General features: G+C 39.1%; 1 protein-coding gene and 1 long non-coding RNA gene across 7 annotated transcripts in view; one reads left to right on the top strand and one right to left on the bottom strand.

The window, feature by feature from the left end:
- The window catches only part of ATG10 (autophagy related 10), a 142,206-nt gene that overhangs the window by 78,687 nt on the left and 35,908 nt on the right, over positions 1-27,611 (bottom strand). For 4 of the 6 annotated variants that reach the window (XM_042452472.1, XM_042452476.1, XM_042452475.1 and 1 more), the window contains one exon: positions 18,139-23,134. The exons of the other annotated variants lie outside the window; for them this stretch is intronic. In XM_042452472.1, coding sequence (XP_042308406.1) covers positions 19,266-20,582 — 1,317 coding nt within the window. In that variant the 5' untranslated portion in view covers positions 20,583-23,134 and the 3' untranslated portion in view covers positions 18,139-19,265. Of the gene's footprint in view, positions 1-18,138; positions 23,135-27,611 lie in introns of those variants that run through there. 6 annotated transcript variants of the gene reach the window in all.
- LOC121922735 lies at positions 565-26,222 on the top strand. Its single transcript, XR_006102221.1, has 3 exons — positions 565-675; positions 20,817-20,862; positions 25,843-26,222. It is a non-coding gene; the product is annotated as an uncharacterized LOC121922735 (long non-coding RNA).

Here is a 27,611-nt window from a genome sequence, read left to right on the forward strand (position 1 = left end):
TAGTCAAAAATATATAAAAATGTATATAAACACATCAGGGGCCTTTTCCTGCCCACCTAGCAAATAGTAGCTTCCATTCTCACAGAATTAAGGACTTGCTTTCCATAAACCTAACTCCCCTGCAAGTTTGTTTCTGAAAAGTAAACTTTGCCTTCACTTCTTTCGCAAGCTACACCATAGCACAGCAAGCATCTGTTTTCAAAACCAGGGTAAAACTCTAGGAAACAAAGTCTTCCCATCCTTCCAAAGAAATCCACCCCCTTGTTCTGTTTTGTTTTTTGTTTTCATCAGCTTTCTCAGTACAAAAGAAAGGAAGCTGGGTTTTTCTTTTCTTTTTTCTTTTTAATTACATGTCCAATCTCCAAAGGGGTGGGGGGTTGGGGTGGGAAATGGAGAAAGCGAGAAGTACAATAAGCAGTGCCCTCAGCCATCCAACTCATTAATCGATTTACAAAGTAAACCACCTTTGTCCTTTAAAAAATCTACCTACAATTTGAATGGCGTGGCATGGGAGCTTGTTATCTCGCAATTATCTAAAATGAAAGTATTCCAAGGATGAGGGCTGGAAGCTGGGGTCTCATAGGTTCTATAGCAATTTATTGTAGAGTTCTAAGAGGAACATCTTTGCATATGAAGACTGAGAAACACACTGAACAGCACTGGAAACTGTAAATGGTGAGCAACATACATGCCACTCAGTCTGCAAATCAGGTCTATGGTATACCCAGAAAGAGAAAGTAAGAAAAGGGGGAGGGGGAAAAAACCTTGTAGATGCTCTTCAGAACCACACACGCACACAAAGCTCTCCAAAAATCTCTTCCAGATTTTTCAGGCAGGCTGTTATCTGTGCAGTTTAACTTGCCTGCATCAAAGTCTTGATTACCCCTGGCCTGTCTGTAAGGTTTGCTGAAGGCTGGAAAAGGGCATGAACACATTTCCTTTGTCTATTTTTAAATTGTTTGTGACTACACTAATGAGAATGAATCTTTACAGCAGGGTGCATAACCTTTTAAAATTAAGGGTTGCATTCACTTGTAGTTAAGTTGTGGAGGGGAAGTCACATGCTTGTTGGCAAGCTCGCCTTTTTCTTTCTTTCTGCCTCCCTTTCTCTTTACATTTAGCGGGCCACTAGGAAAGGTATACACTGCTCTTATAGAATACAGAGCCAACCATATACTGAATGCTTTTGAAACTGGGTGAAGGACTGATTCAGATCAGTCCAATGATGATATGCATCCTAAGACTATACGTGGTCCACTCCAGCTTTATACATTTGCAAAAATGCAGACTTTGATTGCTAAAAGCCATCATACTTCCATGAATATGTCTGGTCTGAGAACTGTTTCTGTTTCCAGTTGAGGCAGATAGATTCAAAACACATGCAAATAAACAGGCTAAACTGAAGATTAGTCAGGACATTGGTTTGCAACCAGTGCAGCTTTCTCAGAAGAGTACTGATGCAAAAGGAATTTTCTTTTCTTTTCTCTGTACTGCAGCCATACACATTGAGAGATATACAGCGCTGCACAACAGAGAAACTGGGAAATAAACAGGCAGCCTGGTCTAAGAGCATTCATGCACACAAAAATTCCCTCTGCTTGTTTCCCCTGATTACACATTCTCATTGTAGGTCTCCATTCTACATCTGAAAATGCCTGAGATTGCAGTGTAAAGAAAAGAGAAAATAATTCCCCTTTAGAGTAATTTCACTGCAACCACCCAACTCATAATCCAAGGTTTTTCCAGTAGGTCTTTAACTTCAAGGAATGTTTTTGGACAGAGTCACAAAGCACTGCAATGAAGGTGGAGAATTCATTTTGTGCTGCATTGGACATGAGCCTCTGTGCAGGTATGTAGCCAAGGGGGGGGGGGGCAAGGGGGTCCGGGCCCCCCCCCCCCATTAGATACAATGAATGGTGCATGCCACTGCACCGCCACGCCCAAGCCCCATTATAATGGTAGCACTTGGTCTGCACCCCCCCTTCCCAAAATCCTGGCTATGTCCTGCTCTGTGGGCCTCCAAGCTTTAAAGAACAATGTTCAATGCTGTATCAAAGTTGGATCTGAGATTCCTTAAGCAAGAAAATAAGATCCATAACTCTAATAATACACCAGTCACTCAATACTTACTGCTCCACTATAAGCTCTCAAAAGAGGAGACAGGATTGTTAACTGAAGTTACTTAGCAATGCCCAAGTATATAATTTCAGCTAAGGGCAGTGTATTTTAAAAATCTGCTATCTTTCAGCTTGGGCACTTAGCAGGCCATCTTTGTCATTTAGGAACTCAGCAAAACACAGACTAACATGAAAACAACACTTCCGTTGCCTATCTTGTGTGAAAGCCTGCATTTGAAGTACTTCAGTCCTGCAGACGAGTTTCAAGGTGGGGGTGGGGGGACATGAACCATGCAGTTTTTACCTTGGATTACAAGAGTGTTGCCTATCACCCAGATCACCATGTTTCACCCACATGCTAGGCATGCCTGTTTGGAACATCATTTAGCCCAGATACCAAACTTTCATTTAAAAAATTAAATTTCTAATCCTTGTAGAATCCAAGATATCGATCAAATTGTTCTAGATGAAACAAATCCATTCAGGAATTTCAAACATGGGATAAGTGATAACAAGCAGTGAGAATGGAAGAACACAAGAAGCAAATGAGGGATGCAGTGTGAATCAAGGAAGTAGAAGTAACAGACAAACAAGTGGTGTAAGTGGTGGTGTGCAAGAAGAAAGTAGTAAGCTATGATGGTGTGCAGTAAGGTGTGGGAGCTAGTAGGAGAGATGGGAAAGCAAATGGCATGAGCATCAGGGTGCAAGAAGCAAGCAAGAGGTGCACCATGAAAAAACAAGTTGAGAAAAGGGATAGTACTGAAGGGATGTGGGAGTAGGCAATGTGAGTGGTGGTACCCAAGAAAGGAATGACATATCACAATGATGCAAAGTGAGGTGAGGAAGGTGATTGGAGGAGACAAGGGAGTGAGAAGTGCAAGCAGCAGCGCACAAGAAGGGAGATGTGCACCATCACAGTGTAAGATGAGAGAGGGATAAGTAGGGACAGGACAGTGAGTGGCATCAGCTGCAGTGCACAAGAAATAAGCAAGGAGCTAACTGCTTTTTATTTATACTATACTAAATTGTATATGTTCTTTTCATATGGTTTCCCTCCCTCTTTTAATCCCAACGTAATCTTGTGAGAGGTAATGGTGGTCCATAGTCATAAGGTTAATTCCATCACTAAACAGAGATTTGAACTTGGATCTCTCTGTTTCAAGTCAAACAGTTTAAATATTATATTGGTTCTCTCAGATCAGTTGTAATTATAATTGTATGAAGCTTGAAACATGGGAAGTGGAGGCAAAGCAACAATTAATTTGCTTGATTTGCATAATTAGAATGGAAATTAGAGTAATTTGCATAATTAGAATAATCTGTATAATGTACAAATTAGATGTCACAATTTGAAGTGATGGAATATGACAACCCTAATTAATATTAGCTATTGTCAAGCCAACTTTGACTTATGGCAACCCTATGAATGAGAGATCTCCAAGTCATCCTATTCTCAACAGCTCTGCTCAGCTCTAGCAAACTGAGGGCCCTGGCTTCCTTGACTGCAGGCTCAAACATACGAGCCAAATGAAGGAGTTGCTGGCCGTTTTGGAGGCATGCTGTTTAAACGATGCATGCCTGCAAAGTGGCCAGAAGCTGCACCAAAGGACCAGAGCAAAAAGGAGCAGGGACAGTTCGATTCCTGGTGGCATCAGTTGCTCCCCTGCGTCCATGGCCTGCCTTGGGAGAAGGTTGTGTGGACAGCAGTGTTCTGACCCACCTCCAGCCAAAGTGGATTCAAGCAGCTCCTTCGTGCCCATCTGTCCCACCCCAGAGTCTCTCCACCTGTAATGAGATTTTCATATTTTCTGCTGCCTTCTATCTTGGGACCCTTTCTGGGAGAAAAGTGGCATACAAATAAATAGGTAGGTAGGTAGATAGATAGATAGATAGATAGATAGATAGATAGATAGATAGATAGATAGGCAGGCATTTTTGGCTTGTCTAGTGAGTCATGTCTTCTCATGATATGTCCAAAGCAGTGGTGTTCCTGCACCAAGTGTCGCCCGGTGAGTGGGGCAGGGCTTGGAGGGGGCAAAGCCAAAAGGACATGTCCCTCACCTTGCTGCCACACATCATTTTACTTCTGAGTAAACCAATGTGCAGCAAGAAGGGAGCACCCTCCCTCCTTGCACATGCTTGTTTACCCGGGAGTAAAATGGCATGCAGCAGGAGTGTGTGTGTGTGTGTGTGTGTGTGTGCGCGCGCGCGCTCAGGTGTTAACCATCTTCGAGGTTGTCACCCAGTGTGGTCCACACCCACACACACCCAGTCACGTTGCTGGTCCAAAGTATGACAGTCTCAGTATATTCATTTTGGCTTCTAGCCCTAATTGTTAACTGTCCTTAAGTAGATCTCGATTCATGGCACCTTGTGGACGAGACATCTCCAGAACTTCCTATCCTCCACTGTTCTACTCAGGTCCTACAAATTCATACCCATGCCCTGTTTAATAATCCATCTATGTGTCCAAACATATGCTCCATATCCTAAAGGTATCAAAACATGTCTGATCCTGAAAGCTAAGCAGGGTCAGTTTTGGTTAGCACCTGGATGGGAGACTACCAATGAATATCAGCTGCTATTTGGCTATATCTCAGAGGAAAGAACTGACAAAACCATCCATGAGTATGCCTTGCCTAAGAAAACCCTATGAGATTCACAATAAGCAGGCAACTTGAAAGCACATGCACACATAGTCTCTTGCAGAATGCCAGGGTGCCAAAGGGAATAAATCAATGTGGACAGGTTATCGTACTATTCTAAAGAACAGTCAAAGACTTTTTGATTATATTAGTAATCACCATGTCTTCTATTCTAAAACACCATCCAGAATTGGGAAATCAAAGCAGAAACCTGCTGATTTAGAGACATTTCTTTTAAGATAATGAAGATAATGAAAGCACTAATAGACCTCAACAATGAAGATCAGTTTGAGTACCTGCTTTTACCTTTTCCAGAAAATAGCCAGCTAATAATCTAAAAACTCTGATGATTCAATCAGTAAATTAGCATATCTAGACAATTAAGAGAGGGTATGCTTTGTGGGATAAAAAGTATGATAATATTGTGTAAATCTATAACTCAGCATTTATCTATATGACCTGGAAATTTTATATATAAAAGAATTTAGATTGCTGGATTGATTAGATATAGATTGGGGGGGGGGGGAAATCTTCCATATCAGATAACTATTATCCAGTTTCATTTCTTATTATTGTAATCTAATTATTCTCAGAGGGTAGGTCATCTAATCAAGCATGTTCCCATTAAAGTTAAGCTCACTACCAGCTTTTTCCAATGAACCAGTAATTGGGGAGGGGGATCCTAAAGTCAAGCTAAAAAATTAACATTTAAACGCTAAAGAATCTCTGTATCATTAAAACAAATAACCAAGGTTTTCAAGTTTGAGTGCCACATGAAGTGGTACAAAATAATTTTAAGGAATATTTTAAAAAGCAGTTTCTTCATAAAGGATTATATGCTGCTTGTATAGTTGTAAAGCTCCCTTGCAGCGTTTCCAGTCCATCAGGTACAGAGTTAGAGGTTTTTTTTTTAAAACCTCTCTAATTATCCATAAGACTAAATTAGGTCCCAGATAATTTAGTCTTCACTTGCCACAAACCATTTATTTTTAAACGGAAGAGGGGGGGGGAATAAGAGAATGGGGAAAGACAGGCGCAACATGAGGATGAAGACGACATGCCATGAATATGTATTTTACAAACATCAGCTCCATGAAAACGTGGATTTGGACATATGGTTACCTTATATTAATATATATGCATAATCCATATTCATATTTTATATTCCTTCTCAAATCTCTTTTTTTCCCTTTTTGATCTTATATATAAATCCAATAAGTTTGTTTTTAAAAGGATAAGGACAATGAAAGAAGAATAAGAAGGCTCCCTTTGGAGGTCAAAAGGAGAAATACTGGAGTATTCGATTGTGCTTTTCCCAGAGTCCATTTGTTATATCTATATCTATATCTATATCTATTGAGTGTAAAGATAAATTTTAAGAGATTACAAAGCATTTCATAGTCCTTAGGTTATACATGCTCTACACAAGCCAAAGCTTTTTATGTTTACAAAGCCATTTTGTATTATACAAAATCATGCAGTACCATCTAAGTCTAGTGACCAACTGTCAACCATTGCTCTACCCTGTCTCATCTTGCTTCCATGTGATTTTTAGATTTATGGATATATTAAGCAAGGAGTTCCAGAAATCTCTCAAGGTGTTTTAAACGGTCATGGTATGGGGCTTGATTCAGAATGAGCAAGGCATTTCAAGCAATGATCCACAGCCTTCTGCTTTGGAGATTCCCATATTTCATTGCCAAAGATTTTACTTCCTTGAATTAATTTAACTAAAGGTCCTACACCATTCCTGAAAAATAATTATGCTCAGGATTTCTGGAACAATTAAGAGAACCTTTGAGCACTTATGCGGGCCCCCTTGTTGTATACCTTCAAGTCACTTCTGATTTATGGCAACCCTAAGGTGACCCTATCATGAAGGTTTCTTGGCAGATTTGGTTGGGGGGGGTGCCTTTGCCTTCCTCTGAGGCTGAATATGTGACTTGCTCAAGGTCACCTAGTGGGGTTGCATGGCTGAATGGGGAGTCAAACTCTGCTCTCCAGGACCCTAGTCCAGTGTTCAAATCACAGAACCACATTAGCTCTCTGGATGCCTCTTTGAAATTGGAGCTCAAAAAGTAACATTAAAAATCCGTTCTTTCTAACATTAAAAATTAAAAATCATACTAGACAAAGAACCAAGAATGCAAAGAATATTTTAGCCTACATTGATAGAACGGGTAGGGAGGTTATAGTCCTACTACAGTTGCCCATCCTTTTTTGCGGAGGATCCATTTCGGACTCCCTCATGAAAACGGAATTTTGCTTATACTCAAATCCCAGTGGCTTAAATATAGGTGCGGGGGCATGGACCACACGCATGCCCCATTCTTTCCCCCTCAGTCCGTCCCTCATGCATAAGTGCGTACGTGAGTCTCAAGACCGCGAGAATGGAGGGAGGACTGTATATTGTGCAATAATCAGGCTTCATCTAAAGTACTACTGTATACTGGTTTTAGATGTTATTGTGTTCAGTTCCAAGCATCTTATTTTAAGAAGGATATAGACAAGTTAAAGCTGGTTCAGAGAAAGGCAACAGGAGGGAGTTGGGCATGTTGAGCCTGATGAAAAGAAGATGGAGGGGTGACATGATTGCACTCTTTAAATACTTCAAGGACTGTAACAGAGAGAAAGGTGCAGGTTTGTTCTCTGCTGCCCTAGAAGGTAGAGCCAAGTCTAACAGTTTTAACTTTTAGGAGGGTAGAATTCTATTGAACATTAGAAGGAACTCTTGACACTAAGAGCTCTTCGAAAATGAAATCAATTACACAGAGGTGGTTGGTCTCCTTCTTTGGATATATTTAAAAAGAGGCTGGACAACTACCTGCTGGAGATGCTCTAGCTGGATTTCCTGCACTTAGCTTGGGATTAAAAGGCATATTGGGTCCGTGGTACTATGACTCTATGACAGCTCCAATACATTGGTCCATTGTTTCACAGATTAAAATGGAAATGCTGCTGTACATATGTGTATAGGGTTAAAAAGCAAATCCCAGCAGCCCAGCCTTTGTTGTTATTAGGCACCTTCAAGTTGACTACAGTAACCCTCGCACAGGGTTTTGTTGGCAAGATTTATTCAGAGAAGGTTTGCCATTGCCTTCCTCTAAGACTGAGAAATTATCACTTGCCCAACTGGGCTTATAGCTACAAGAGTTCATGCAAAAATAATATCCGTTTAGTCTTAAAGGTGCTGCTCCATTCCTCCCCCCACCCCCTCAGAGACATCGATTTCCAGTGTTTGCACTGAAATGCAGGCCTGAGCTTGGGAAACTCCTTCTCTGCAAGCCCTATATGATCCAATAGTGAAAAACTCTCCAGACATACCAGCAACCTGTTCTCCTTCCCGCTATCCCCTTCCCTCCATTTATTCTTCTAAGGAAGTAACCTGCATTGAATAAGAATTTTATTGATGTAGGAGAGGTCATCAGAGAACAGCCTTACTGGTGAATGGTTTTTTAAAATTAAGTTCAACTGAATTCAGTGGTGATACATCTTTAGTAGGTGTGCACAGAATCTGGGGTTGTTCTGTCAGGTGTGTTGTGTAAGCCCTGAAATAACGGGTGCCCATCCTGGTATGAAATACAGTTATTCTCTCTTTTCCCTTTTGGCATGGCAAGGATGTAGTGTTTATTTAAAAAATGAGTGGGGGAAGCCCATTTTTAAAATTAATGATAAAGTGAAGACACTTCAGATGTCCAGGGGGAGAAGGTCATAGACAGGGGATGTTTGTGAATAATGCACCTTTCAAAATCTCCTTTATGGTTTCAGTAAGGTAAATCACCATGGCACCAGAAAGGGAAGTTGGTTCAGTTAAGTCTGGCAAAAGGATATTGTTGGATCAGACTATTTGAAAGGCAATATTCAGGAAAATTTAGGATTCTGCACAAGGTTAGACTGATGAGAGAAACAAATCAACTGGCATCCTTTAGAGTCATGCTTGACTTTCAGTACAAAATGGCTGATGTAAGCTGTACTGAATATTACAAACTGATGTGCAGTTGAAAGGGGGGGGGGACTCAAAGTTAGACCTCTGATAAGTACAGTTGGTACAAGAAGCCTTAAACTACTGACAATGGCCCCATACAGACAGGCCAAAATAAAGCTGCTTTGGGTCACTTTGAAGGTATGCTGTTTACATTATGCATGTATCCTAAGAGTCCGGAGGCTGTGCCAAAGCCATGTTCCAGTCATTAGAACTGGACTGTAGCTTTGGCGCGGCTTCTGGAATCTTACATCATTTAAACAGCATACCTTCAAAGTGACCCTAAGCAGCTTTATTTTGGCCTGTCTGTATGGGGCCATTATAAGTCCTATTCTGGAACTAGTTTTAGTTCTAGACTTCCCCAAGACTTCATTTGCTGCCTGACACTAACACTTGTTGCCACTATTAGATAACGTTTATTAGTGGGAAATGATTAAACTGATGGTGTACAGCAGAGAAGCATTCTAGTGCTTTCAGTGATAGGGTCTAGCATCCTTTCACAGTCAATGTATAATTATGCCCTTATGAGAATATCTCCCACCAGGAATGAAATTCCCCATGGCTGGCTGCAGGATATCTGGGCTGGAATGAACTCATGGACACCAGAAGCCTGATAGAAAATGGGTTCCCAAGAGTTACATCGTGCAGAAGCAAACTAAGGATATCAAAGTGTGCAAGTGTGACCCACTCTCCACTCCCCTACAGCTATGAGTTAATATTAGAGGAAAATTAACTCTCCCAATCTCAAACTATCAAGTTAATGCAAAATAGTATCAAATGAAGCCACTAAGCAAAAACTGACTCCTACACAAGTGGACAGCTGTTAACATTTGATAGGATGCTAACAAGGATTCCAAAAATCCATTTGACTTGTGTGGCAGAATACAAACTCCATTCACCATGGCCTATGGAATTCTAGTTCTTAAATATTCTAAAATGCTCAGTTTCTAAAATACTCTAAGATAGCTAAGTCTAAAACATATTCACAATGTGGATAAAATAAGTTTGGATGCTGGAGGCAAGATACCATGTTCTGCATTAGCTGGAGCTTTGAACATTTTGGGGGAATCCTAAAATTGCTCCTTGGTGTCACAACGATGAAACCTGTGTCAGCAGTGACATCTCTGAGGTTCTGCCCAGAGTGACATCAAGATAGCTCAGCATGAAGCAAAAAGGAATGGCAACAAGGGGGGAAAAGATAGGCAGAAGTTCAAAATGTACTTGAAAACCTGCTTTCCACAGGTTTTAACTATATGATAAAGAGAAACCTGGTCAACAAGGATTTTTTAATAGAAAATTGATGTTTTAAGATATAGACTAATGCAATTACAGATTGAACTCATATGGTCAAATGCAGAATTTAAACCAAAGTTTTAGTAGATTCTGATTATTAGTGTCAAGCTGCCTTTTCTTTAGAATACTAAAAGGAAGACTTATTTGATCAAACCAAGCACCTATTTACTCAATCATCCTATTTGTACCAGGTAGTTAACTAACACTGTAATAAGAAATTGTTTCCATCAAAGCATTTCTTAAGAAAACACTGACCAGCCACACATGAACACACAAGTAAACATTTTGCTTAGAATAATGAATGCAGCATGTTTGAAGGCACCAGATGGAAGGAGAACATTACTGCAATTCTTGCATCCCATTGTGCAACAGCCAAGAGAGTTGTTAAAGCTTTCTGGCTATTTCTAAGCAATTTAATGTCTTCTTTTGAAGTTTGCATTCCCCTGTCAGTTTAGCTGATAGGTTTGGCTGTCTGGCAAACAAATTTCACTGGCAAATTGTAACAATGTAAATAAATCCCGGTAATACACATTACAAAATATCACTAAAGAGCTATAAAGTTTGTGTATGAAAGTATTATTTTTTCTAAAGAAAGAGATTCTTACAAAAATGTGTTTCCCTTTTAAACTAAAATCATCACTTTCCCTTCTCTGCATCCTTGTCAGCTTCTCTGTACATCCAGGTTAATCTGCCTGTCACAGTAAAGGTCTCTGTGTCTTCCTCTTCCTTTCTCATATGTAAATACTAACATGGCATTAAGTCATTTCCCAGCAAATAAAAGCAAGAAGCCCAGATACTTCTTTCTTGACTGCCATATGAAGTTTTCATAGGGATATTCATGGAGATATTTTTGGATGTTACAGCAAGAGAGCATTCATGCTGGCAGAAACCTGAGTCACTCCTGCACTAGAGACTGAGGAATAAAGCAACAATGGTTATTTTTTTTTAAAAAAAACCCATAAAATTTCAGTTCTCCATGGAGGCCATGATGTCTCTTGACTTGAGATCTGCTCTGGCCAGATACCTCAGAGGTGCTCAGAGTCGGACATTCAGATTTTGCTCGGATTATGAAATTCCTAATTACTTGGCTTCATTTCCCATTGTGCTGCCCTTCAGTTCTGCAGTTAGCCCCTACCTCTATTTATATGAAGTTCACACCTACCCAGTTATATAAAGTTAGCCCCTCCACAGTTAGTCCCTACCTCTTTATATAAAGGCACTATTGAGGTTGTATTGCTTCCTGAAGAAGAGAATAGGTGAACTATAGCTATTCTAACAAATGATAAGGAACAGCAATAATGGCACTCAGGGAATCCCTCCCAAATCATAAAGGCTAACCCAGAAAGCTGTCCAAAGTAATCATGTGATTACTTTGGACAGCTTTCTGGCAGTTGCTCATCCCTGGAGACACATGTTGCTCACACTAATGAACAGGAGCAAATTTTGGAATGTGATATTGAAGATTGGTGTGTATTTGGTTAGCCTGTAAGTTTCTTAGATATTAAGGATCAACCTGGGCATATCATGGATTTTAGACTTCGTGTATTTGTAGGATCACTAGCAAAAGGCACTGCACATCACTGAACAAACCACATTCTTCTTATAAATGAAGCAGCAGTATCTAGGGCACTGTAGAGACTTTTCTTATGGATTACTATGTGTATTATGTATTATTAAACAAAACAATATGTTACATATAATCATTGGCTCCCGTGCGGAGCAAAAAAGAAGCTCCATTTCGGAGCTTCTTTTTGCGGCGCCTTTATGACATCGCGAGGCGCCGCTGGCACATTCGCGACGTCATAGGCGCTGCGACACGTCTGGACGCTATGCGTCCAGTACGTAAACATGGCGGCCCCCATGTGGAAGGGGCGCTGCCATGTTGTACGTATTCTATACGTACTAGGGTTAGGGGGGTGCGGAAGCACCGCCCCTTCCTAACCCTAGTACGTATAGAAGACGTACTATATGGCGGTTTGTATCCCGCCATTATATAATATCCTACATATTACATATAGTCATCTGACATATTACATATTATAATAATATTCATATTAATATAGTACAGCACATATTATGTATCCAAGTATTAATATCATAGATAATCATTTTACATTTTCAGTTGTTCCATTAAATGTGGGAAATCCCTGGTGCAAATAAGCCATTAAAAAGGGAGAACTAGCTCAGATTATACAATGCAAATAATGATGCTGGTATTATAACATTAATCATATGCTTATGACATTTGACATTATTGTGTCAATTCTCTTTCATGCATTTGAAGAGCATTCCCATGATATCTTCTAAATCTCAATAAAAAGAGCATTATTAACACTTTAGAGATTTTTATCAATGTATTTTACATATACTGCTGAATTCTAAATGTTATCTAACTCCAGAGGTAATTAGAATACTATTATAAAAACTTCAGTGTCAAGGAAGAAAAATCAAAATATATGAAGAAAGAAATAATATACAGTTGTAATAAAATGATGAAAGAACACTTAACCTCGAATGAGGCATTTTCTAAAGAAGAAGAACCTTGTTTAAATCCAAAGTTATAACTATTACTGTTTTACATAATTTGCTGAGTTCTTATCATGAGATTATTCAATCCAAATACAATTCCACTTCAAATACTGTGTAATCCAATTCAGGCAGCATAATTAAGATCCAGAACACACTGAATAAATAATCCAGTTTGAGACCGCTTTAACTGCCCCGGCTCAGTACTAGGGAATTCTTGGAATTGTAGCTTATTGTGGCACCAGAGAGCTCTTTGACAGAGAAGGCTAAATGTCTCACAAAACTACAATTCCAAGAATTCCCTAGCAATTAAAGCGGTCTCAAACTGGATTATTTCTGCAGTGTGTTTTGGACCTAAGTGACACTGTATAATGAAGACTTAAATGAATAACAGTTCTTTCAACTTAAGTTGCTGATCAACTTAAGTGAACAAATTTGCCTTATTTGGAGTTACTTATACTTTTAACCAAAGTAATAACAACAACAACAATAATAATATTTATTTGTATCCCACCTCTCCCTGTATTGGATCGAGTTATAGTAACTCCCTTCATGAGAACTAGGCTGGCTTCCTTTAGCTGGCAGGCAAAGAACTTTTCATAATTGATGCATGGAGCCTTTTTATAGGAGGCTGCTGTAATTTTAATTTTATTATTATACTTTTAAATTATTTTACTTTAAAATTTAATATTATTTTTAATGTCATGATTGATTTAATTTTGTTTTCACTTTTTGACTATCAGGTTTTTAGTTTATCTTGTTCTAGCATTTTGTGAGCTGATGGGAGAAAGGGAGCAAATAAATAAATAAGTAAACAAACAAGTAGAATGTGAAGTCAAAGGCTTTCATGGCCAGAATGCATAGGTTTTTTAATGAGTTTTTCAGGCTATTAGGCCATGTTCAAGAAGAGTTTGTTTCTGACATTTCAGCAGCATCTGTGACTGAAATTTTCAGAGAATGCTGGCATGGAAGTGAGTAGGGTGTGTGTGTGTGTGTGTGTGTGTGTGTGTGTGTATTTGTGTGTGTGTGTGTGTGTATTTGTGTGTGTGTGTTCACATATTGTGTGACCCTGGGTTGGGAGGAGTGATTTCCATGTTAATCTGTGTATTGTTCTATTGTTGAATGGCAAGGCCTCAGGGTGGGAGGATATTCAAGGAGGATTTAGAGATCCACTGTTTGCTGGGAACCCCCCCCCCCCCCGACCCTGGGTGGTTTTCATTTGCATTCGCTGGGTCTTAATTTTTCTGTTCTTCAGGACCGGTAGCCAAACTTTGCTAACTTTAAGGGTTTTGTCTTTCCTGTTAAAGTTGTCCAGGAGCTTGTGGATTTCAATGGCTTCCCTGTGAATTCTGACCTAAAATGAAGACCCACTTGTAGCCAGAGAAGATTTTGGCGACTCTTTCGTGCCTATCTGGTCCAGCCCTCTTACTATAAATTGGGATAGGCTGCCCAGTTTAAAGACAGGGCACAAGTTTTTAAAGCTCATTATTGAGCTAAGTGTCTGGCCACTACAAGCTACTAGGTACAGCAGAGATGGTCAACTTCTTTCCTGCCAGGTGCCACTGGACTACAACATCCATTATCTCTCACCACTGGCTAGGGCTGGTGGAGCTGCAGCTCAAAATCACTTGGCAGGCCATAAATTCCCCAACCCTGGGCTAGATCAGACAAAGGTCATACAGTACTACACTCTCTTATGCATACAATTCAAATTTCTTGATTCCAAAAATATGCAACAAAACACATACACACACACACACACAAACCTGAAAAACTTCTTTAAGCAAATCTAACTAGCAGTATTTCTAATTAGCAGTATTTCCTGCAGACTCTTATGTAAGGTTTGGTTTTGGGTTTGGGTTTTTTATTGAACACAGACAAGGAAGGGCATGGACCTGTCACTAAATAAGGAGATTAGAATGATGATCTTGTGAGCTTTACTGAGGCTGTGTTTGTTTTTATGAAGGTCACTGGCAAAAGCCAATGACAAAGCACCCATTGAGTTCACTGTTCATTTTTCACACAGTAAGCAGTTTAGATGCCATTACAAAACACACTCAACACTCGCTAAATTCCAGCTGCTATATTTCTCTTGATGCTAAAACATGATGCCAAGACGCAGAGATTAAAAATAACTGAATTAGCAGGAAATTACTGGGCTTTCAAGATACAAGTACTTAGAAAACACTTTTCACTTATCCTTTTGAGTAAAACACAGAATGAAACATATTTACAAAGCTGATCAAGGGAAATTAGTGTTCGGATTATACCTTGTCTACCAACCCTGTAACTCTGGCTGAATGGACACAGTTTAATTTGCTTGGTGCAGACTTTCCTTAGTATATAGTAATTGACAGCTTGACATATTACAATGGCAGATTTTTCAAAAAGAACAGAAAAATACTACGTAAGAGTCTCAACTGAAACATGATTGTTGGAGATCATTTTCTCCAGTTCTCTGCAAACTCTGTAATTAGTTAAAACTGGCTAATAAAAAGGGAAGGGATAAGTCTATTTCTGATCCATGTCAGTTTTGTATGTGTTCACTCACAAGCCCATTCTATTGTTCTTCAACAAAATTAACATAATTGACACTCCAGCACTTGATGCCAGGACAGTAAGCCCCAGAAAAAGCTGCTCAAGAGAGTTGATGAAAGGCAAGCACCTTTCCAACCAGCTACTGCTGCTACAACTGCTTGGCTGTGGAACAATAGAAAGAAGACCCACCTCTTTTACCTCTTTACAGACCATAGGCCCACACCCAGCATATTCTGCCAACCAGTTCCACTTTCCCCTGCTGTAGATTTGAGAAACTAGCAGATAAAAACAAGAGTCTAACAAGAGTAGGTCTGCTACCTGCAGGGTTACTACTGAAGGGGAAAGGACCAAAGAAGGTTTGCCCCTTTGGGGAAGCCACTTTGAGGAAAATCAAGGGCAAGTGTCTGTTATGCTGCTTGAAAGAAGGAAGAGGGCTGCATTCTGTTTATTTGCACTTTACTAATACATCATTATCATCTGTAAGTGTACAGACAGTTTATGATAGGAAGGAGGTGGTCTGAAAAGAGGAAAGGAGATACCGGACCCGGTGAGCCAGCCACTATAGTTGTACAGTCCAGCAGGAGATACAGAAAGGGGAGAGAGTTAAACTTTTATTGATGGGACAGGAATAAGATGCTAGATGTCTTTAAGTGTCCCCTAACTCAAATAACGTTGATGGCCTTGGCAACACAACCTCTGGGTTAAAAATGCTGTAGATGAATGCCAGACCAGCAACTTGGAATACAGTTGCCATACAGGATTCGATCCTGGATGAGCAAGCCAATCTGGCATGCATCACAGAGACATGGTTGGATGAGATGGGGGGAGACACTCTCAGCTTCTGTTCAGCAGCAGACATGGAGGGCAGAGAAGTGGAGTTGCAGTAAAAAGGTAAATGCTTCCCCTTTGGCAAGATTGGCTAGTCGTGTCCAACTGTAGAGGGTGATGCTAAGGGAGCCAGAGTTGTCAAAGATGACTCAATGGTCATGTGGCCAGCATGACTGCATGGAATACTGTTATCTTCCCACCAAAGTGGTACCTATTTATCTATTGCAATTTTACATGCTTCCAAAATACTAAGTTGGCAGAAGCTGGGACTAGTGACAGGACTCACTCCATCACATGGCGCTTGGACCTCGAACTGGCAACCTTCCAACCTTGTGATTGTCAAAGTCAGCATCTTAACTGCTGAGCTACCACATCCCTTTTGCAGTAGTCTCTACCAAAATTCCATTACCTGAACAATAAATAAATAAACTAAAACTTTTATTTATATCCCACTTTTTGTTACCACAATCAATACGGCGTACAACCTTTTAAAAATACAACAATATATATAATTCCCTCTCCTTAAAAAGGATTAAACAATTTTATCCATTAAAATTACAGACAATAAAATCTAAAAACAATGGTACAATGATAGAATAACCATGGGCAGAATCTTCATTTATATATGTCTCTGAGGGGGGGGGGGTCTTTACATGGCCGGGTTCTATTCCAGGAAGGCCTGCCAGAAGAGTTCTGTCTTGACAGCTTTCTTGAAGCTCTCTAGGTTGGTAATTTGATGGATCTCGTCCGGCAGGCCATTCCATAAGGTGGGAGCGATCGCAGAAAAAGTCCTCTGGGAGGTTGCCATCAATCTTCTCCTCCTTCTGCTAAACGAAAACTAAAAGACATGAAGTTACAGACAACTAGAGTGCCCAAGAGGTAAGGGAAATGAATTGCCAACATTACTGAAGCCACAGGGGAAAGCATTTGAACCTCACCTACATATAAATCAAGATCAGCATTATCAAAAGAGGCAATTCTAAAATTAATATATAAATTAATTTGATTAAGATTAAGATTATCTCAGATAATAAAGAATGCCTCACCAAAATGCTGGAGAGGCTGTGACACTGGATGTTATCAGACAAGGGAAATTGGAAGTACAGTCGGCCCTTCTTATAACGGATTTTTTATACACGGATTTAAGCATACACGGTTTGAAAATGTTCCAAAAAAGTATAAATTTACCTTGATGTTCCATTTTTTATTAGGGACACCATTTTGCTATGTCATTATACTTAATGGAACTTGAGCATACATGGATTTTGTTATACACGGGGGATCTTGGAACCAAACCCCAGCGTATAACAAGGATCCACTGTATAATCCAATGGCAATCCGAACGCAATCATGGGGTTTAACATTATTGCGTGATAAACTACCACACGCAATTTCGGGCAATGGGAAGTCAGTCCGAACACAATCAAGGTGTTTCACGTAATTGCGTGAGAGGTGATCACATGCAATTTCAGGCAATGGCAAACTATTTTCAGGCAATGGGAAGCCAGTTCGAATGCAATTCGAATTCATGTAAATTCATTGAATTAGTGAATTCACGTGAATGCGTTCTGGCCCCACTTTCTTTTCACTGGAAATTAAGAGAAATTCCTCCCATGTGATAAACTCCATTGTTGTCTCCTTTGAGCACATGTGGCTGAACTGTTCTAAAATCAAAAACTTTTGGAATGTTATACTAGCTCAAATTTCTTCTATTATAAAACAAAATGTAACTTTTTGTCCAGTCCTTTTGTTGTTGTCCTTCTACTGTAAAGAAAACAGTCAGCTCATCACATTTCTTATTGCAGCGGCTAGGAATGTAATCACAAGAAATTGGAAAACAGGGAATGTACAAATAGCTGACTGGTGGACAAAGGTTTGGGACATTTGGTTAATGGAAAAACCTTCCGACACCCTCAGACTCTGTAATGGACAAAGGAAACCAAACACCTTTTTTGAAGACTGGCCAATTCTTTTTTTTAAAAAATTTTTTTATTGAATTAAAAAACAAACAGACAAACCCACACATAGGACACAAAATACATCACTGCAAAAATCACATCAACACATCCACTTCTCCCATCACCCTCCCCCCCCCCAAACAACACAACCCTCTTTACATCCCTATTACAAACAACAGTCTACCAAACAACACGTTGACTTCCTCTCTACCAGACAGAGTCTTATTGTTAACACTTGGCTATCTTTTTTCCCCCCTCTAACCTCTATATGAGTATTTATTTACAAAGATGATAAAAGCAAAGCAATCCTGTTCTTATCCCGTACCACTGCAAAGGAGAAGTTTGACAGGAAGATTAAATTCCAAATTATACTGTAATTTCATAAATATGGTTTTATCTTAGACTTATAATTGCATCTCTACCCCATTCTTTTCCGAAAAAAGTTATTACCTTTTTCCAATGATCTAACGGTTTTTCACTATACTCGTCGTTCAAACCTTGAGTCAGGATATCCATTCCCATTCCTTCGTATAATTTTATTAGCCAATCATCAATAGTTGGGATTGTTTCACATTTCCATTCTTGAGCATAACAAATTCTTGCTAAAGAGATCATATAAAATACTGCTCTCTCATCCTCTTTACTTAGTTTTTCATCTGTCATTCCCAATAAGTATAACTCTGGTTTGGGCTCCAAATTTGTTCCCATTATATAATTGATTGAGTTATTTATTTCCCTCCAAAATATTTTCGCTTTACTACATTCCCACCATGCATGAAAAAAGGTCCCCTTTTTCTTTTTACATTTCCAACATCTCTCCTTCTTGGTTTTGTAGATCAAGGCCATTTTGTAGGGTGATAAATACCAAAAGTACATCATTTTGTAAAAGTTTTCTCTGATGTTTTGGGAGGAGGTTAGCTTCTTTATATCTTTCCAAGCCTTTTCCCACTGGTTTAACATAATTGGGTAGCCAACACATGTGGCCCACTTTATCATTTGATCTTTGACCGTTTCCTCCTCCATATCTAGAGATAGCAATAATGCATAGATTTTCCCAATTAACTTAACATTATCCAAATACAAAATTTTACTCAATTCTACTTTTTTAATGTCAAGTTCAAATCCATATGTTTTCTCATCCATCTTAAATCTCTCATGAATTTGCCTATATGTAAACCAATTAATATTTTATCCCTCTCTTTCTTTAATTAAATCTTCTCTTGCTTTTAGAATTATTTTACCTCCTGTTTTGACCCAAAGGTCCTCATATTTAAGCCAGTTAGTTCCTGAGCTGGACTCTTTTCTACAGATAGCTTCATGTGGAGAGACCCATCCACAAATTTTTGGTAATATATACCTCTTATATTTCTTCCAAATTTCAAAGAGGGGGGCGTCTAAGTGCATAATTCATAAAGGATTTGTTTTGGGAGTTGTTTCTGTACACCAGGTAGTTGTGCCATCCCGTATTCAAATCATCTCCCTCCACGTCTAGTAGTATTTTATTTTCCAACGTTATCCATTCCTTTACCCACACCAAACTGCATGCTTCATAATATAAATTTAGAGGTGGTAGACCTAGTCCCCCTCTTTCGTTACTGTCTTGTATGTTTTTAATTTTGATTCTTGGCTTTCTCCCCCTCCAAATAAAGTCCGAGATATCTTTATTCCAATTTCTGAAAATTTTCCTTGATACAATGATGGGGAGTGTTTGAAAAAGATACAACATTCTCGGCAGGATGTTCATTTTAATTGTCGCTATTCTGCCTAATAAAGAGATGTTTAGTTTGTTCCACTTGATCAAATCTTTTTTTATCTCTTTCCAAACTTTTGTATAATTATTTTCGAATAGTTCATTGGATTTCTTTGTAATGTTTATTACTAAGTATTTGACTTTGTTTGTCACATTGATTCCCATTAATTTACCCAGGGTAGTTTCTTCCTCCTTAGTAATATTTTTTGTCAATATGTTCGATTTCTTCTTATTTAGTACCCATCCTGATAACCTGCCAAATTCTTCAATAGTTTCTATCATTTTTGTAGCATTATTTAGCAGGTCTTCAATAATAATGGCCACATCGTCTGCAAAGGCTCTTATTTTGATTTTTGAGTTCTTTAATTTGACACCTTGAATGTCTGGTTTCTCTCTGACTCGTTTAATTAGTAATTCTATTGTTAGCAGAAACAAAAGGGGAGAAAGAGGACAGCCCTGTCGAGTACCCCTTTTAATTTTAATTTTATTTGTTTTCTCTCTGTTAATTCGGATCTGTGCAGTTTGATTACTATAAATTTTTGAAACCCAGTTTAGAAAATTTGAGCCAATTTCGATTCTCTTTAATATTGCCAATAAAAAATCCCAATTAACTGAATCGAAAGCTTTTTCAAAGTCTAAGAAGAGTAAACCCATCTTTTTTTTGTTATGTTTCTCATAATATTCAATTATATCAATTATCAATCTTGTATTTTCTCTGATTTGTCTACCTGGTAAAAATCCTCTTTGTTCTTCCCCTATTGTCTCTGCCAGACAGTTTTTTAGTCTCTTAGATAAAATGGTGGCCAGTAGCTTGTAATCATTATTAAGTAGTGATATCGGTCTATAATTGCTGGGACATTCTGGGTCTTTGCCTTCTTTTAAAATCACAGAAATGTCCGCTTCTTTCCAAGAGCTTGGTAAGTCTTCTTCTAGTGCCGCATTCATGACTTGCTGGAGGGGAGAGACAAGTTCTTCTCTGAATATCTTGTAAAAGGAGATTGGGAGGCCGTCGTTGCCTGGCGCCTTTCCACTTCTCGTATCGCTAATTGCCTCCCATACCTCCTTTTTAGAGATAGATCTGTTTAATTCTTGTTTCCATTTCTCTGTGATAACTTGGGGGTTTGTGATGTCCAAGTATTTTTCAATTTTATCTAATTCTACTATTTTCTCTTTATACAGGTTTTTGTAGAAGTTTTGAAATTCCTCTTTGATGTCTTCCTGTTTGGTAAGTAATACTTCATCCTTTTTAATTTTGTTGATTATTTTCTTTTCTTTAATTCGTCTTAGCTGAAACGCGAGCCATTTGCCCGTTTTATTTGCTTGCTCGAAATTTCTTTGTTTTGCTGATTTTAGCCTTTTTTCCAATTAAGAGGTCATCTCTAAGTCTATTTGTTTCTGTAGTACTTTAATATCTTTTCGGATAAGTTTATTTTTTGGATGTTTCTTTAATTCCTCCTCCTTTTCCCTCAGCGTGTTGTTTAGCTTATCTCTTAAGTTTCTCTTTTGCTTCCACCATATTATGTTCTGTTGTGTAAAGAAACTCCTCATAGAGGCCTTACAGGCATCCCAGACCACACTGGCCCCAACCTCTCCGTTCAAGTTTTCCTCAAAGAAGAACTTTAACCATTCTTTACCCTTTTCCACAATCAGTTTATCTTTCAACAGTTCTTCGTTGAGGAACCAATTTCTAGTTCTCATTGTTTCTTTAAAGGTAATCACCAAGGGATTATGATCAGAAATGGTTCTATTGAGGGTTTCCATGCTTATAGCTTCATGAATCATATTATTTGAGACAAAGCACATGTCAATCCTTGCCAGCGATTCATGCCTATCTGAATAGAATGTGAAGCTTCTCTCATTATTGTGCAAATGTCGCTACAAGTCCTCATTGAGAGATCTTCCACCAATTAAAAAAATTTTGGGGGGAGTCTACCTTGATTCTGCTTTATATTTTTTTCAGATTTTCTATCAGCAATGGGGTCAATTACACCATTAAAGTCACCTACCATGACAATGTTGTCATATTCATAATTCAAGATTTTTCTATGTAACTTCGCGTAAAAAGGTCCTTTTCTTTCCTGGGGGCTATAAATCCCTACAATCAATATTTTTTTACCCTGCCAGGTAGATTCCACCCCTACATAATAGCCATTTGGGTCTGCAAATAATAATTTAGATTCAATGTTATCCTTAATGTATAAAATTACTCCTCTCTTACTCTTTTCAAAGGCTGAGATAAATTCTTTACCAATTTTCAAATTTTTTATTAATCTTACATCTCTTGATTTGATACGTGATTCTTGCAGGCAAATAACGTCAGCCTTCTGCCTTTCTAGAAAAAGAAAGACTTTTTTCCTTTTCTGAGGGGAGTTCAGACCTTTTACGTTTAAGGATAATATTTTCATCTTTAAGGAAATTTGTCACTTTGGCTAAATGAGGTAGGAAAGATTACAGATGATTTTACACAAATGCCGATAAGGAAAGAGAATTCAAATTTTATTAAACTCACTGAGGTAGGAGGAATAATATCAAATTTCCTTCGAGAGATAAAAAAAAGAAGAACAAATTTAATTGGGTTGTCGCCTCCCTTAAACAAATTTTAAAAATACTAGTCAGTTCCTCCCCCCCCTGTCCACTTCGCTTCCCTCCTCTTTCCCTTCTAATTTACTCTTCAGACCTCTTAGGAAGAGCTTCGCCTTCTTGACGGAATTTAACCTTATTTTCTTCTGGTTCCATGTGACCGTGAGACCCTCAATTTCATCCCATCTAAGAGGGATCTTCTGTTGGTTGAGAACATCAGTCAAACACTTGTAGTCCCTGCATCTTCTCAGAATTTTACTAGGTACATCTTTCAAGATGGTTACCTCTTGATCCTCAATCGTCAGCTTTGACACGTAGCTTTGATTAAGGACTAAATCTCTCATCTGTTTTCTCACAATGTATACGACCACGTCCCTCGGTAAACTCTTTAATTTGGCAATTCTGGAACTGATTCTATAGGCCCGGTCAATTTCCCATGGAAATTGCTCCTCCGGTTCGTTAACATAGTTGGCTAGAATTGGGCATAACAAGGTATACAGGTTCTCATTAGGATTCTCCTTTAGGCCTCTCAGTTTCAAACAGTTCTCTCTTTGCTTGACCAAAATTCTTAAAATCGTGTCTTGATCGTCTTCTCGTTCTCTCTCCACTTGATCCACTTTTTCTCCTATTGTCTGTACTTCTGTCTTTAAATTTTTAATCTTTCCATTCATTTTACTAAATTCATTCTCAATTTGGTCCAGTCTTGCACTTATTTGTCTTATTTCAGCCTTTAATTCCGATTTCACTTCATCTCTAGAAGCTTGTATCTCTTTGCTTGTCTCCTGTTGGAGTCTTCTCATTTCTTCAATCAACGCGTCATTATGATCTGAGAGTTTTGGTATCGATTCAACTGATGTTCTCCTCGTGTTTCCTGGTTGGTTAGAGCCCCCAATTGCATTTCTTCTTGTATTCATTGTCTTTAAATAAAAGAGAATTTACCAATGAAGTATAATTACTACTATACCACAGAAGACAGATCTATTCTAATAATTTAGGGGCTTTTTACCCCAAGAGAGATAAACCAAGAATCAAAATCTGGTGCAAAATTTATCTAATTTTAAGTGTAAGCTTGTATTAGATAGCTAGTTAGTTAGTTTTCACGCACAAAAAAAAAACAGCAGAGGAGAAATATCCAACCAAATAGTTATACAGGATTTATAGTTCAAATGTCTTTAGAGGAGGCCAGTGGGGAAAGGCATAGAAATATTAGGGGAAAGAGAAAAAAAAATGCTATTGAAAAGCTTCCACTGGAAGCCAGTTACATTTAGCAGATAATTCCAAAAGTAGTTATGCACACCCACACACACAGTCCCTCCTCCCTCTAGTCTCTCTGTCTCCCTTTCCCTTTGGCAAGGTAAGACAGAATAAGTTATAAATTATAATTTGGTGGGTCAATGTCTGTAGTCTGTGCTATATCTCCCAATAGGCTCTCAAATCCTAAATGGTATACACTTACAGATAACAGCGAATTACAATATATCCTTCAGGTTCATGCTGGCAACAAAATATACAACAGACCTCGGAGGGCTTTGGTGGAAATAACTATAGCTTGCAGTTCTCAACCAATAGAACAAAGCTTCCCCACAAAGGGGAAGGAAGGAGAGGGAAGAGGGAAAGGGGAAAGGAGAGAAAGAAGATATCAAAGAGTAAGAAAGTAAGAACAAGAGAGGAGGACCAGGGAGGGTGGGGATAGAAAAGAAAGAGAAAAAGGGGGAGGAGAATCTCTCTTCTTCCCTTGAGTCACCGTCTCCTCCACTCCTCCTTATCAGCCGTCCTTCAGATTGAATATTCACAGCTGAGCTTAATAAACCAAAGTGTTCATCAGGCTCACAGCTGCGAAAAAATAGCTGAAGTAGCTGAAGTAGTTGCTTTCACGGACGTTTAAGTCTGCTTCAGACAGCCCTATAAAGCTTCCTCTTTGCAAAGTCTCTCCTCCAAGCACAAACACCAATCCCAAAGACCTTTTTTCCAAACTCCCCAAGCGCAGGGGGGGGGGGGGGGGGGGGGGGCAAACAGCTCTCCTCACAGGACTCCTCAACCAAACATCGGGTCCCACTCCATATAGTTGTTCCTTTTGGGTGACACGCTCAAACCAAGGCAACTATAGTTGATAAAGTAAGTAGATCAAAGCAGTAAGTAAAGAGATCAATCCAGGATTTTCCAATTTAGTGTCCCTTAGGGCTCTATTTCTGTCGCTCTCCGTCACTCTCCCCCAGAAACAGCATCAAAAGTAGCGCCCAAGAGTTCATTTTCTCTTTTTCGTTTGGGTTTCCTTATGGTTGCTATCCTGTCCTTCTCAGGAGCAAGGTTCTGAATGTAATAACAGCGGTACCAAGGGTGCGATAGCTATATTCTGGTAGGTTAATTATCCACAAAGCAAATAGCAACAAGACAGTTTTAAAAAGTGGTGGTGTTGCACTCGGCCCAAGCCGCGGCTTGTGCCTGCTCTCCGTGGCCGTGGTCGCTCACTCCCCGTGCAGTTCCTCCATCTTCAACCTCCGTCCTCAAAAGAGTGGGGAGGATAAGCAAAGTTAAGGGGAACGTCGGGTCTTTGATGAGCCCCTCTGCCTCTCCTTTATCGGAGGGATACTTTTGGGTCAGTGGTACGTTACCCCACCGCCCCCGTCACCGCGAAGCCGCGATCCCTCTCCGGAGTCTCTCTTCGGAGGTGATCAAGGCGTCGCCATACCACCGGAAGTCCCCAAGACTGGCCAATTCTTATTGACCACATTAACAACAACTCCCCTGACATCAGACCTCCTGCCCACCAGATTACCCTTTGGAAGGACACTCTAATTCTGAACCCACCAACCAGCAAAGCTTGAGTGATGATTTTAGAATCCTGGTTACTGATACTACTTCTACCCAGATTGTTATTCTGCACAGTTTTTATATGACTCTTCAAGGCCTTTTATTATTTTTGTATTGCTTGTTTATATTATTGTTATAAAACATATAAAATATTCAGTTAAAAAAAAAAAAGAAATGAACTGCCAGTGTTAAATGCTTCAGCAATGGTGGCAGAAGACATGAAATAAATCTGATGTGGAGCTCCAGAAAATGTGGAACCAAAAACCAGCCAAACCTGATTTTATAGCCTACTCTGCAGTAGTTTTGTATCTGATCCAGCATAGATGCTAGTTAAGCAATACCAGCAGATGTAGCTTTGGCACTTGTCCAGTTATGTTAGATACATTTCAATTTGTACAGTCTCAGGATGTGGACAGAACTCTTGAGAGGCCAACCACATGTGTGGCTGACTGTAAACTATCCTTGCAAATAAGAACTGTCAAAAGAGCTATTGGAAGAAGACTGGCCAACCAGGTAGTAGAAATAATAATAATAATCATAAAATATTTATTTATATCCCGCCTCTTCCATTTGGGGATCGAAACGGGTAACAACAGAGTTTTTGATACACAATATAAAAACAATAAAAACCACATAACCCTGACCCAAACCTCCCCCCCAAACTATAAAATTAACATAAAACATGATTAAAATATATAACAATACAATACAACACTATTCTACAGTCCGTGAATGATGAGGAGATATAGTAGGAAGGATGGACAGAATCAGTTCTGGGCGGTTATCACTCAGAATAATGAATGTTTCCTTGCAGGAAGAGCCTGAGTCACAGAGGCAAAAGCAGTTCCTGTTGGTGGAAAATGGTGAAGCTGGAGTGGGCCTGGAAGAAGGAGCAGAAGTAGGTCATGACTGTTGTGGCCTTGACAACACCACCATAAGGGCCCCCCATCTCTCCTTGAACTTGGTACACATGTTCACAACTTGACACAATAGTGCCATACAGTTTGAAAGAGATAAACATACCAGGTGATTAAAAAAGAACCATGCAAAAATTAAGAAAGATTAATTTTGCACCATTCTTTTTTAATCACCTGGTAAAACATCTATAGAAAACCTTTCTTAACCCACCACACTGGAAATTTTTCAGCCAGACTGTAACATCCATTTTTAAGCAGGTTAGTCAAGTATATGATGGCCATTCAGCTCCATCAAGTTCACCATGATGTTTATATAATAGCTATAGGAAGCCCTTGGGAGAAGTCATGGACCTCTACGTCATCACTATGCAGATGACATGTAACAGTTTCCAAGCAAACTGAATCTTGATATGGCCAAGACAAATGAACTCCTGCTGTCACACCCTCTAATTTTCCTGGTGTTCCACATTGAGTGCCTATTCCTAAACTGTAGATATTCCAGGAAAAAAAGCCTTACAACATGATTTAGTCTGGATTTCTAGGTTCAAGTGTTTCCCTTTCTGCACACATCCTCTTACAGAAAAAGCTATACTGCAGAAATTCTCTCCTTTTCTGCCTGGAATAGCTTACAGAGTTTTCTATGGAAATTGCCATTTTATTTTTTTTCCAATAAAGCTGTACTAAAATTTCTTATTTCAGACCTGCTGTTAAAAGGGCATTTCAATAACTGATTAAGCTACACGAAGTTACATTGGCTGAGTGTCTGTGCCCTTAGAAAATGTGCTTGCTTCTACTAGGCTAACTGTGCCAGTAAGACAGCAGTAGAAGACAACAAAGCTTCTAGTGGCAGCATATTATAATGAAATTTGTACTATGTTGCTCTTCTTCAGAAATGGTTGGGGAGGAGGGTGGCGTCATAGTTAGGCATATACAATGTGCCCGTGTCATACATAGGCATGCTATACACGGCTTCCAGCATATGCTGGAAGCCGCACCAGAAAGACTTCTCCCGCGCTCTGGAAAAAACAATGAGGCGCACTGGGTGCACACCACGAAAACGAGCCCCATTGCTTCTAATGGGGCTTAAGTTTACATGGTATTTCCCTTACGTGGTGGGATCCGGAAAGGATCCCCCATGTAAGGGAAGGGCCAAGAGTATCTTGCCATGAACACTCCCTGATAAGTTTCCTTAAGACTGCCATAAGACAGAAACAACCTGAAAGCACACAACAATAGCTCCTGTAAATACCAATAAAGCAAGCAGAATAAAATGAGAGTACAACCAATAAATTCCTATGTGAAATTCATAATTCTGTCCCCCAAACATTTTTATGGCACTCCTCTGTCCTGGGATTCTGCAAAATTAACAGCTGACAATTCCTCATTTTGTTTTAGAATACAATACTTGAATTTGAAAGGTTTTTCTTCCCCTTTCACATTCCTACTGAATGCTGGCTTTCATTAAATGTGTTTACATTTTTTCCTAAGTAATGTTTATTAAGTTTCAACTTCAGTTTTTTTTACCCTTTAACAAATACTGCAGTTCTGCAAATATTTACATTTTTGTTCAACCTATTTACTTCTACACAAAAATGAGAATAGTTTGATTTTTAATTCCAAGTGCATTGGTTTATTTGGGAGGAAATTATTAATAAACAATGAGAAC

Source organism: Sceloporus undulatus, chromosome 2 (genome assembly GCF_019175285.1).
Source record: "Sceloporus undulatus isolate JIND9_A2432 ecotype Alabama chromosome 2, SceUnd_v1.1, whole genome shotgun sequence".
Taxonomy (NCBI): domain Eukaryota; kingdom Metazoa; phylum Chordata; class Lepidosauria; order Squamata; family Phrynosomatidae; genus Sceloporus; species Sceloporus undulatus.